This window comes from Schistocerca piceifrons, chromosome X, assembly GCF_021461385.2.
Source record: "Schistocerca piceifrons isolate TAMUIC-IGC-003096 chromosome X, iqSchPice1.1, whole genome shotgun sequence".
NCBI lineage: Eukaryota > Metazoa > Arthropoda > Insecta > Orthoptera > Acrididae > Schistocerca > Schistocerca piceifrons.
In genome coordinates this window covers 292507408-292521418 of record NC_060149.1, presented here as the reverse complement: position 1 = coordinate 292521418, position 14011 = coordinate 292507408, and the positions used below count along the sequence as shown (strand labels likewise).

The following is a 14011-nucleotide window of genomic DNA, read 5'->3' as shown; positions in this document are numbered from 1 at the left end:
TTCTGCATTGCCCTTCAGGAAACGTGGTTCCCGGCAATGCAGGCCCCTGCCCTCTGCGGCTATAAGGGGTACTACAGGAACCATAGCGATTGTAATCGAGTGTCAGGTGGAGTTTGTGTTTATGTCCTCAACTCAGTCTGTAGTGAACCTGAGCCCCTTCAAATCCCTCTTGAAGCTGTGGCTGTCAGAAAAAGGACGACACAGGAAATAACCATCTACAAAGTATATCTTCCTCCAGATGGTGCAGTACACCTGAACATATTGGCTGCACTGATTCATCAACTCCCTAAACCTTTCCTGCTTTTGGGAGATTTTAGTGCTCATAACCCCTTGTGGGGTGGCACCATGCTTACTGGTCACGGTAGAGATGTCGAAAATTTACTGTCTCAACTCAACCTCTGCCTCTTAAATACTGGGGCCCCCACACATTTCAGTTTTTCTCATTATACTTACTCGGCCATTGATTTACCACTTTGCAGCCCAGGACGTCTCCCATCTGTCCACTGGAGAGCCCACGATAACTTGGGTGGTTGTGATCACTTCCCCATCTTCCTGTCACTCCCCGGGCATCATTCACCCAGATGCCTACCCAGATAGGCTTTAAACAAGGCAGACTGGGAAGCTTGTACCTCTGTCATCACTGTTGAATCCCTCCCACATGGTAACATTGATGTAGTAGTTGAACGGCTCACCACAACGATCGTTTCTGTGGCGGAAAACGCGATCCCTTGTGCCTTGGGGTGCCCCCGGCGAAAGGCAGTGCATTAAGGGTTGCTGAAAATCGCTGAGGCCATTAAAGAGCGTAGGCAGACTCTACAGCGACATAAGCACACTTAACAGCTTTTAAACAGCTCCGTGCTTGTGGTTGCCACCTTATAAAAAGACAGAAACAGGAGTGTTGTGAGGGCTATGTCACAACCATTGGGTACAGTATGTCGCCTTCACAGGTCTGGATGAAGATCAAATGTGTTTTTGGGTACCAGACCCCAACAGGTGTCCCTGACATTAGCATCAATGGCATGTTATCTTCCGACGCGAACGCAGTTGCCGAGCACTGTGCTCGAGCCTCTGAGTCGAAGAATTACACCACAGCCTTTCGCACCCTCAAATGGTGGATATAAAAGAAACTCCTCTCATTCACTGTACACCACAGTGAACCACTCCATTTACTGAGTGGGAGCTCATCAGCGCCATTGCACATTGCCCCGACACAGCTTCTGGGCCAGATCGGATCCACACTCAGATGCTCAAGCATCTATCGTCGCACTACTAACGAAATATCATTGCCATCTTCAGTGGCATCTGGTGTGATCGCGTATTCCCATCACAATGGTGGGGAAGCACCATCATTCCAGTGCTTAAACCTGGTAAAAACCCGCTTGATGTGGGTAGCTATCGGCCCATCAGCCTCACCAATGTTCTTTGTAAGCTGGTAGAACGTGTAGTGAGTTGGAGGTTATGTTGGCTCCTGGAGCCGTGAGGCCTACTGGCTCTATGCCAGGGCAGTTGGTGCCAGGGCCGCTCTACCACTGAGAATCTAGTGTCCCTCGAGTCTGCCATGTGAACAGCTTTTTCCAGATACCAACACCTGATTGCCATGTTTTTCGATTTAAGAAAAGCTTATGACACGACCTGGCAACATCATATCCTTGCTACATTATATGAGTGGGGTGTCCAGGGCCCATTTCCGATTTTTATTCAAAACTTCCTGTTACTCCTTACTCTCCATGTCCAAGGTGGTGCCTCCCATAGTTCCCTCCGTATCTAGTAGAATGGAGTCCCACAGGGCTCTGTATTGAGTGTCGCTCTATTTTTGGTAGCTGTTAATGGTCTAGCAGCAGCTGTAGGGCTGTCTGTCTCACCTTCTCTGTATGCAGACGACTTTTGCATTTCCTACTGTTCCTGCAGTACTGGTGTTGCTGAGCGGCGCCTACAGGGAACCATCCACAAGGCGCAGTCATGGGCTCTAGCCCACAGCTTCCAGTTTTCAGCCGCAAACTCTTGTGTTGTGTACTTCTGTCAGCATCGTACCATTCACCCGAAACCAGAACTTCACCTTAATGATGATCCACTCACTGTAGTAGAGACATATCGATTCTTAGGATTGGTTTTCAACCCCGATTGACTTGGCTTCCTCTCCATCATCAGCTTGAGCGGAAGTGCTGGCATCACCTCAAGGCCCTCCGCTGCCTGAGCAATATCAACTGGGGTGCAGATCGGTCTACACTGCTGCAGCTCTACAGAGCCCCTTTTCAATCCCGCCTTGACTATGGGAGTCTGGTTTATGGTTCTGTGCCACCCTCAGCATTGCGGTTACTAGACCCAGTGCACCGCTGTAGTGTTAGACTAGTGACAGGAGCTTTTAGGACGAGTCCGTTGACCAGCATACTGGTGGAGGCTTTAATACCTCCTTTGCAAATCAGGCCTGCACAACTGCTCACCAGTTACATTGCGCACATTCATAGCTCTCCTGAGCATCCAGATTACTGTCTCCTTTTCCCAAACGCGGTGGTTCATGTCCAATCCCTTCTGTCTGAACTGGAGTCCTTCCCTTTACACATCTACTTGAGGTCCTTCCACATACACCTCCATGGTGTAAACCTAGGCTGCAGCTTTGTCTGGATCTTTTACATGGCCCTAAGGGCTCAGTTAATCCTGTGGCTCTCCACTGTCACTTCCTCTCGATTCTTGGTGTGTCCCAGAACGCTGAAGTAGTTTACACAGACAGCTTGATGCCTGATGGTCACGTTGGCTTTACCTATGTTCACGGAGGACATACTGAACAGCACTCCTTGCCAGATGGCTGCAGTGTTTCATTGCAGAGCTGGTGGCCATATCTCATGCTCTTGAACACATCCGTTCATGCTCGGGCAAGTTGTTTATTCTCTGTAGTGACTCCTTGAGCAGCCTACAAGCTATTGACCAGTGCTATCCTTGCCATCCTTTGGTAGCGACCATACAGGAGTCCATTTATGTTCTGGAATGGTCCAGACATTCAGTGATGTTTTTCTGGACCCCAGAAGACATCAAAATCCCAGGTAATGAACTTGTTGACAGGCTGGCCAAACAGGCTACACGGAAATCATTTCTGGAGATCGGCATCCCTGTAACTGACCTTTGTTCAGTATTACGACGCAAGATTTTTTGGCTTTGGGAGACGGAATGGCATAACCTTGATATGGTTGACAGTTAGTCTTCGTGAGCCCATGTGTGAATTCGCTTGCAGAAGCTTGCCACCTCTTACAGAGCCACTCTTGTTCCTTATCTTGAGAACTGTTCACTGTCTGGTTTTACCCTCAAATCGGCCAGGTGCCTTCCTGTCAAATTCACTTCAGCCCGCAACTGATAAGCAGTTGAATTTACACAGTGTCACAGGCAGGAATTCTGTATTTGTTTTTTGGAAACTCCTCGTTTTTCCCCCTAAAGATTTCAGTGACACCATGGTGCACAAGAACATGCAACAGGTAATTAGTAATTCATTTCACTCATGTACTGCAGCCATTAGATAATGAAAATTTTATCAAAAATTTGTAATCCACTGCTGATCTTGAGTAATTTCTTGTCACAATAGGCAATTGATGTAATCAGTTAAAAAGTGTGGATGTCTTTAAGGAGCATCTCTTGACAGTTTCTATATCATTTATAACTACAATACGAATGCATGTGTATTTAGTAGTAACCTCTAAAGACAACTCAGACTATAGAATGAGCCAGCATTTCTATAGGAGCAGCTAATGTGAGAGATTTGGCTCGCAAGACAATTCCCCAAATCATAGAGGATACAATTTTAATCCCACTTTTAGTGCCAGGGGAAAACATCACATATCCTACAAACTATCATGAAGTCACACTAAAAACTGGGAAGGTCCACGGAGCCCACAGGGAACCATAACCTTTACTTTGCGTCTTTGTGTTTTCACAGCATGTTGAATGATCCATTAGATTCTCAACATGCAACCACAGGACCTCAATTTCTTCAACTGATATTTTGGCCTTATACCTTTCCAGCCATCTTGAGAGTGAGACTACAGCACTCATATCCATCCTTTTATAGACAAGCCACTGCGCACGTGATCCCAGATATGCTAGAGCCAGAGATGATGATTGGTGACAAATTATATGAACTGAATTGTGGATAGATGCTTAGTCCATGGGATATCAATGCATCAGTATGAACTGCACCATGGTGGTGTATTTGCAAGTTGATTAAAGAAAGTGCCAGATTCCCTGATTTGTTCACACTGAGACCACTGTCTGTTAATTAAATCCTTCACCACATGCATTTCCTCTGCTTTCTTTAGATCTGTGCAAGAATCATGAAATGAACAATAGAAGTTCAACATTATCAGTTACCATAGAGTGGCCAGTATCGATACAGTGCTCCGCCACAGCCAATTTATTACTCTTTAAGAGCTGTATGTACCTCTGATGTCCAACAAGTCTCTTGGACTGTAAGAAATTGGAAAGGAGAGCTGCCTTGCATACAGGAAGTTTTGGTTCATCACAAAAATGATGCCACCTGGGACATGCAGCTTGTTGCGAGCCGACTCATACAGACCTGTATCTACATGCAAATAGCTGCCACCATTCTTCCCAAGTGGTGACTGTTTCTTGAACTTTGGTTCATAGGGCATATAACATTGTTGATGATGGCGGTCTGCAGGAATAGCTTTTTCATTTAAAAGTTGTTTTTGGAGCAAATGGGTAATCCCCACAACAAATACACTATGTGCTATAGATAAAACTTAAGGTGAACTTATGGAATAAGAAGTTGAAGTAGAGAGATTTAAATCCACAGCTTTCCTGCTGTATGTGGGAAGTATATTGCGATAAATTGGGGAGATACTCACCAAGCTTTAAGTTAATGCCATCTTCAACTGTTCTGTGAAGACACCAGCACATTTTGTTCTTGTCACAGATGAGTTTACGCCCCACAAGGCTAGGATTTACAAGATAATCTTTGACTGAGGCATTTCATACATAGGTCACCTAACAAGTATAGTTCATGAGAGAGATGCACAGAACATTGTAAGTACACCAGGCTCTTGCAGACCAATGAATCAGCTGTGGCAGAGAACTTCAGTGGCAGTGGCCACTCTGTGTTGTGTGAATGTCAAAATTCTTGATGCAGTTTCATCAATCTAGGACTCGGTAGAAAGGAAGCAGTGTAAATTCATTTGGCAAATGAGGTAATTAATATATATATCATAGTTTCATTGTAGCCATAGCATGGAATCCAGTATTTTCTCTGATCAACTGATGTTGCTGCAGTGTAGATCCTATTGATGCATCAATATCCTCACATGTATTGACCACACAGTCAATTCATACAAAGTTCTTTGCCACTGAACATCATTTCTGGCCATTGTTCATCTGTGGTTGCTTGCACAGTAGCACAGCCCTCACATTTCAAAGGATACACACAAGCACTATAGCCTTTGTTTGTTCAATTGAAGATGGCCAAAAAGTATACAGCTGAAATATTAGTTGAAGAAATGGATTTTCTGCATATGCATGCATGAAATGTAATGGATGAACCAGTGCTTTGTCTAGGTCAGCTCCTTAGCTGTTTTCAATAAGATCTTCACCCAATAATCTTACCCAACTGGAAATGACTACACAGCAGGCATTCTTATGCAGGCAACATTTGATAGTTTTTATTGTTTTAGTCTATTTCGGGAGGAATAATAATACTATCTGGAGATATAATAGTCTGAAATAACTTCACAGCTGGGCATTTAGTGGATACTTCCAGAGTTTTACATTGTTGTTCCCTCAAGTCCTTTTTCGTAGTATGTATCGGCTCTGTCTTGTCATACCTATTGGAACAAGAGAATAGTATCCCTCAAGGCCCCCTCTTAAGTGTGTATTTGTTTCCTGTTGTTATAAGTGCTATACTGTCCATATTAGTGTGCCCCATACAAAACAAGGCTTGTCCAATCTTGGAACAGTATTAGCAGCCATAAGACTAAAAATTCATGATGGTTAGGAGGCTGAAGGATTGAAAAGCAACTACTAGATAGTAGTTGCTTTCCATGTAAGATGCTTTATGTTGGTTTCACACATTTTTCTATGCTTTTAACCTATGATAACCAGCCACAGGTCTTGGTGAGCAGACAGATCTTATCTTAAGACCATTCATGGTTAAGAAACAGTGTATAGGTTTACAATGGCTGCTACTAATTCCAGCCAAATACTTAGACTCTGCACTGTGGCTCCTGAGCTGCAACTTGTCACATATTTATTTAAATGTAATAACACTGTAAAGTATGTTACCTTTACAAAATTCATCCATATACTGTAAATTTGCTCACCTGTTCATGAAATGAAATTTTGCTAATTGTACATAAGCACCAAAGCCTTTTCAGATTCACGCACAGTACGATGGAGCAGCCAAATGTGTGCTTCTAGTTAATTTTCTTAATAAATGTGTAGTTCCAACCCTAGGTTGCTTCAGATGCCCAAAGTAATTTTGAATGTCAAAAAGATTATAGTGACTAAAGAATATGGTGAAGACTGGTATTAGGCAATTTCTGTCTCAGATTAGATATTTGGCTCGCTATTGACATAGAGGATGAGCCCTAAATGTCATCTGTAATGCCCTGTATTAGCTTGATTGCATAATATACATCAGTTGCCAGTGATCTTACAGCCTAATTTATCAGAAATTGGCTAGTCATTATGAATAATAAATAATGTAAAGTGCAACTGGTTGCATTAAATAAAATAAATGATATCTGGTGATATCACAATTAAATGATGTAGTTGAGTAAGAAAATTTTAACTGAAGCGATTGGTTTATTCATTCAGTAGCTCTTTCAGATAATTAAATATGGTGGTCATACATAAATTATTTAAATAATTAATATAAAATAAATCTCACAGTGCATCTTGCTATAGTGCATTTATATGAAAATGTATCATATTCTCCAATACTAACTTCGTAAAGCTCAGCTCAACAACACATCTCAAGTACTGGAGTTCCACATCACATGAACATTTTCAAAGTCACAACAATTGTTAAAGTATTTAATGAGACCGCATGCTGAACACGTTAAACCATCACTTGAAAACTGTTCTTACAACTCCCCAAACGTACTGTTTCTTCACTCATCCAACTTGAATTCGCCTTTTCACACCATACACTTTCAGATGGTTTCTAGACGTATGCGACCGCTTATAGGTCCATGCCAGTGGGCAACAGTCTGTCTCCCTTCCAATTACAGTTTTTCTTAAATCTAACACGTAATAAAATGGAATGTTTAACAATATGGACCTCTACATTTGCCCTATAGTATTAAAATAAAAGTATTTAAATAATATAAAAGTTCATTTCTTTCAGTTTCAAACATGTTATAGCAAGAACAAACACGATTCATGGAACATAGTACTTTATAGACCAACATGTAAGATGCAGGTTGTGAGTATAAGTGAACACATTGACTGGACAACAATAATACAGCGTAAAGAATAGTCCAAGCACTCGTACCAAGGGCCAACCCAGGTGGCCTATATAAGTGGGCCTGTGAACTGTATGGACACACGCTCTCAGAAATCAAGTGCGTCATTAATGAAGGTGCATTACTCATCCCATCTAGTGGATGGGAAAACCACATACATAAAAAGCACTGGCAGAGATTACAAGCCACAGAAAACACCAATGACAGCACTGAAATCCTTAATAGCCCAACAACGGGAGTTGATGTACTCTGTGGCAGGCAGGCATTGGCAAGTAGGGGCGGAAGTCGTGAGTGGGTTGCTCTGCACGCCATCCCCCACTCATGAGATCATGAGAGGCAATAAGGTGGGACTGGGGACAGCATCTCCATAGCAACGCCCTCTTTGAGGTTGGCATCGTTGAGGACGTCTAAGACAACAACCTCACAAGATCCAGCAATGAAGACTGCAGTGGGGGCTGCCGCGGTGACAGCAGTCAGAGTGTGGGCTAAGTCAAGAACCCCAGACAGTGACCCCATCTGCTGTGTGAACCAGACCGTCAGACACACAGAAACAAGCGTTGGCAATGATGGGGATGAGGGAGGCGGTGGATCATCTGGAACAGGCTCTGCCATCCACAACCCCAGCCAGTCAAAGTGATGGGACGTACACCCGTCAGGGCTGCCAACGACACGCAGACACCAGCTCCAGCGATGCTCAATGATGGCTGGAACACAGTTCGGCCGACAGCCGAAACCACAAGCCCAAACAGCTGCACCCGGATGAAACCGTTGCGGAGGTAGCAACACAAGCGGATGTGGTGGCGGATGCAGCAGGTGAAGGAGTGTCCATGGTTGGCATCCACGGGCTTTTGTCCCCCACTGGAATGAAACTTTATGAACTAAAAAAGGGTTAAAGCAGCTTCAGGGGACTTGTCAGATACATACTTCCGCATCTGAGTTTTAAATGTCCGAACCATGCATATTGCCCCACCATTAGACTGAGGATGAAACAGGTGAGCTGCGAGATGGTAAACACCAGTAACCTGACAAAAAGATGCAAATTCTCAAGAAACAAACTGGGGTCCGTTGTCAACAACCCCTGGTACACGGAAGTCCCTAATTTACAGAAAGCTTAGACAGGGCCAAAATAGTGACCACCATGGATGTGGCCGGGCAACGTGCCACATAGGGAAACATGGAATAGGCATCCAGTAAAATGAGCCAATACCGATTTAGGAAGGGCCCAGCAAAATCAACATGTAGATGCTCCCACGGGCACTGTGATGTTGGTCAGGGGGAAAAAAGACACCGACGGGGCCACCTGTTGCTGAACACAGTGAGTGCAAGCACTGTAAAACAGTGATGTAATGATCTGTGCTCTGCCAATACACACGTCAGCAGGCCGAACCTTTGGTGTGAGAGGTCTCCCAATGACCGACATGCAGAAGCAGCAGTAATTACGGTACAAGGAAGTGAGAGTCACAACCTGGGGAGCAGTATCCTTCGTAGCTAAAATAAAACCCCATCAAATCCAGAAAGGCAGTGTTGGAGGGAGAAAGAGTTATGCAAGGGATCTGCGGCACAGCCCGGGCGTTTTTCTTGTCAACCGTGCTGCACGAAAGAGGACCCGATTAAGTACAGGATCCAAGGTGACGGCCAATGCTGTTGTGGCACTAGTGATGGGAAAACTATTGATTGCATTTTAGTTCTCAGTATATACATGGAAACAAATTAACTCATCCTGATCAAACACCAGGGCCAGCTGATCGGAAGGCAAGAAAAGGTATTGATGTTTGTGTCTTTCGCTGTCAACCAGTAATGGATCTGATAATGATAACGGGTGAGGAAGAGATCCCACCACTGCAAACAACGTGCTGCCTTGTCTGGCACAGAAGCTGAAGGGTTAAAAAGAGCAACCAGTGGCTTGTGATCCATGATTCAATGGCTCGACCCCTGTGTGAGAAACCTCAAAACCTAGGAACTCAGTTGACAGCTGAAAAAATTTAGATTTGGCAAGATTACACTTGAGGCCCGCAGACTGCAAAACCAGAAACGACGATTGGAGATTGCTAAGGTGGTCTTCGGTGGAAGAACCTGAAATGACGATATCACTGGGTATAGCTGCTGTCAGCTGTTCTAAAAAATGCTGAAAAATTGCAGGTGCACTAGTGCTGCCAAAAGACAAGGGTTGATATTGGTATAGGCCAAAAGGTGTATTGACACCAAGAAGGTGTCCAGTGGCCTCATACAAGGGGAGCTAGAGGTATGCTTCTGGCAAATCAGTTATGAAAAAGTAGTGGCTGCCTGACAGTTTCGTTAGATAGTCATCATGGCGGGCAGAGAGTATGTATCTATCACCGACCATGCATTAATCTTGACACTAAATTCGCTGCAGAGACAAAGCTTACCCATCTCCTTCTTAACGAAGAGGGGAAGAAATAGGCTGAATGATGGTGATCAATGTCAAATGGTCTAATACAACCTTGACAGACACATGCAGTTTGACAGGCACCTGTTGCACCCAAAAAAAAAAGAAAGCAGACTGACTCTTTCATGGTAATTTGGGCCTGAAACTCACTACCACAACCTAGTCCTGAAGAAAATGGCGATGAAAACTATGAGCAGAGGGGCTTCAGTTGCTGATACAGAACTTGATCTGACACTAAATTTACCTCTTTGGCAATGGAGAAACCAAAAGTATTAAACACATCTAACCTGAACAGGTCTGTGTTACAGGAATGATCCACAACAAGGAAGCTGCAAGGGCAAACAACAGGTTTGTGAGAGACAGGATCGGGGAACTGACCTAGGCTCAAAATCTGCTGTTTATTGTAGCTAACAAACTTCCATGAAACCTATGTGAGGGGAGGGGGCCCAAGTCCATGTATGTTTGCGCGTTTACTAAAGTCACTGCAGCTCCTGTGTCCATTTGCATTTTTTGGGGTTTATTAAACATACACAAGTCAATAAATAATTTGTTTGGGGGAACAGTCATTGTATAGATACAGTTAATGCCCATTGGTACTACTGTGTCCACCACGTTTTATGAGGAACCATGCACCGATGCAGCGCGGCCTTTCTTCAACACTTGTTGCAAACTGCCCAATGTGTAGGGCATGCAACACACTCATGTTGGACAAAGCAATACGAGCAAGACAGAAGGGAGGCCACGTGGCCGCTGATGTGATGTGGCCTGTTGCCGCTGTGGTCTTTAACGACGCTGCCCCATGCAATGGTGAGTTGAAAGTTGTACTGTGGAATGGCTTCCCTGTCATCCTGAACACCTGCAGTGTGCCTAACGGGTTGACTGAGCAACTTCTGATACCTCCCCCCCACACAGCAATCTGATTGCCTGCAGCCCATGATACTTTGAAGGACAGTGCTACATTGAGCACATCCGTAAGGGTCAGATTCTCACATTGAAGTGCATTTTCAAAGACTTCCTTATCTGGAGCTAGACGAATAACAACAGTATTACTTTTAACAGTGTAGGATTCGTGGTGGGTACTAGTGACAAATTCACAATGACGGCCCAGCTTGTGTTATTCTGCAACCCATGATTTGTTAGGTTGATTTGGGAATTTTTGACAACGGTAAAATTCTACGCCTATCACAATTTTGCATTGTGAGTGAAGGTACATCAGAATGGTACCAGACAACATGAATATTACATCCAATAATTTATTATAAATAATTAATAGTGTACATCTGCACAGTGTGGTATTAAAGAAATAATTAATAACTAGAATGCATGGATGGTTGATGATGAAAGTATCATGCTGGATTCACTGATTGTGTTCATGCGGAGAACGTGATTATCTGACACTGCTGTGCACTACGTCTATGCTATAACTTAATAATGGATTGATTCTGGCTGTTTAGCATTCACAGCCGATAACTGAAATGCAATGCTACAGTTTGCTACAACATCTGTTGAGATGGTGTTAACATAACAGAAGTTTCAGTTTTTAATGCTGGCCAAGCATCTTGTCTGTCACTGTTCCCTTAACGAGCATGGAATTGCCTACTTTGTGCCAATCTCACAGTGTATCTTTTTCAGCCCACTGCTTTAAAATGGAAATTTCCTGATGCATAAATTCTTTCTGTGGGTAGAGCACCCACCAGTATGTGATACTTGTGTACTAATTACAGCATGCCACATTTGCTGTTAATTGAGATGCTGTCTGTTTTGGCCGAGTGTGGTATAGGCTTTAAGATTTTATGTTATGTTTCATCTCTGTACTAAAGTTCTCAAGTGTTTACTCATGGTGACTGGCTCACCGAGCAACTGTATAGGGATTAGTCAGCCACTATTTCAGATTCATTATTTTAATTAATCACAGTTAATTTTCCTTGATATTCTTCAGGCATATTTCATATGTTGGAACCCCTGCCCCTGTGAACAAAGGACCTTACCGAGGTGGTGTGGCTTCCATGTCTCAACGATACTGAGAGCAATCACAGTGAGGGGGTATCTGTGCAGAGTCCTGACTAACTTATGGTTTCTTTAAAGGGGCAGCAGCCTTTTCAGTAGTTGCAGAGACCATGGCGTGGGTAATTCAATGATTTTGCCTTGAAACATTAGCCAGCATGGTCTTTCTACGTTGATACGGCAAATTTCTGAAAGAAATGGGAAAACTACAGTCATTATACACTGACTGACAAAAATGGCAAATCATCCAGAAGATTTGTACAAGTGCACACCACCAGTGGGTATGAAATGATTAGAGTTGCTATTCTCTGTGACAGTTGGAATGGCGACCAGAGTGCGTTAATAGTGCTTGCATTTAGTAGTGTTGGGACTAGGCCTTGTAAGGTATACAAGGGGTGTGAACTAGAGATTAGAAAGGAGCTGTGTATGCCACATTTGAACTCGCCAGTGGGTCCTGTGACGTCATCTCCAAACTCACCGTCTCTTTACGCCCGGAGGCTCAACTCACCATTTCCGTGGCTGCCTGTGTAACTGAAAATGCGCCACTTGAATCTGCTGTCAGATTCAAGTGGACTATTGCAGTGTAGCAAGGAGAGAGGGACATCATGAGTTCACTAATATAAAAGAGGACTTGCAGTGTCATTGCTGCTATTTACACTAATGCTGGGCGTGATGATTATTAATATACTGCTCAGTCAACTGTAAATATTATTCTGTCTATGTATTCATTTATATAATTTGAGTGTGTGTGTGTGTGTGTGTGTGTGTGTGTGTGTGTGTGTGTGTGTGAATTTTAATATGTTACAGCTATTGTCCTATATTATGAATATTTTCTGGTAATTGATTGTCTTCTTCATTTTTTTTTCAGTGTATCCCCCAAGGCGAGCTGCTAGAAATTTGGATGATTTCTACTACAGCACAGCTCCACAATCTCCGGTTGACTCTGATTATCATGAACATCAACTTTCTTCTCCAGTTACGATGAGCCCTCCTATTTTAGAATTTCCAAGTCATCGAAGGCATGATTTACATGCTCATCATGGCCCCCTTTATAAACCTGTTGGTGTAAGAGCAGACACAGCCCAAAGCTCATCACGTATTACACCCCAAGGTAGCCCAGTCTCACATACAAATCCACTTCTTGTTACTGGTCGTAATTTCCACCCTGTTAATTTATCAGAGGCTGGTGGTGTTTATTTTACAATTGGTGATCATGTTAGTGATAGTACTCAAACTGAAGGTGCTTCAGGGTTTACACATGAACATGGTGAACTGCAACAGTGTTATGTGGACTCTGGACATTATTGGGTTCCTGTGGATAATACACAGTCATCTTCAGGCCAGGCTTTCCAAATCCAGACAGGATTGGGAATAGGGCTTCCAGGATTCAGGAGAGTGTCTTCTGCTTCTGGAAATCTTCTTCACTTGGCACATGGCCCACCTCAGCTAATTTCTGCAGTAGGTCCTACTGGTTACTATTTCCAGCCTGCCCCAACACCTTTACTCAGAGCAGGGATGAGTATTTCACAAGGAACTCAGCGACGGGGATCTCTTGAAGAGTCTTTACAATCTGGATCACCAACTTTCCTCCATTCCACACCATCAAGCTCTGTCAGTTCAAGTCCAAAGTTTTTTCACACCCATGTAACTGAAGATAAGCACGACCCTCACCTAAGGTTTGATGATACCTTTTAGCATACAGATTAAGCCATATTTTCGATATTAATTGGCTGACACAAATGACTGCTCATTTACTGAAGTTGACTGAATTTAGAAATAATATTCAGTGTGAGTTAGTCATAAATTCCTAAAGTAAATTACTTTATATTAAATTTTCAGTAGCTCTACTGCGCATGGGTAGAGTGTGTACACATTGCAGATAAAAATGAATAAAATAAAATTTGTTATTCTGTTGAATTTAGTTTTGCTTTTCTTACAACCACTCCTGTTTACTCTCCTGTTATAAAACCATAGCATTCTGTGAAACTGTTGTCTCCAAATTATAAATTTATGTAAAAAGAGTAGGAATAACACTATCATATTACATTATATCAGTCTTTCTGTCGTGTCCGTTTGGATGGCTTTCGTTGAATTCAGTTCTTCATGACCTACTCATTCTTCCATACTGCCTTGAATCCTT

General features: G+C 43.2%; 1 protein-coding gene across 1 annotated transcript in view; it reads left to right on the top strand.

Annotated features, from left to right (window-relative positions):
• LOC124721111 overlaps window positions 1-13792 on the top strand; it is a 335377-nt gene extending 321585 nt beyond the window's left edge. The window contains exon 26 of the mRNA XM_047245929.1: window positions 12740-13792. Coding sequence (XP_047101885.1) covers window positions 12740-13566 — 827 coding nt within the window. The 3' untranslated portion in view covers window positions 13567-13792. The remainder of the gene's footprint in view (window positions 1-12739) is intronic.
• Window positions 13793-14011: the final 219 nt, after the last annotated feature.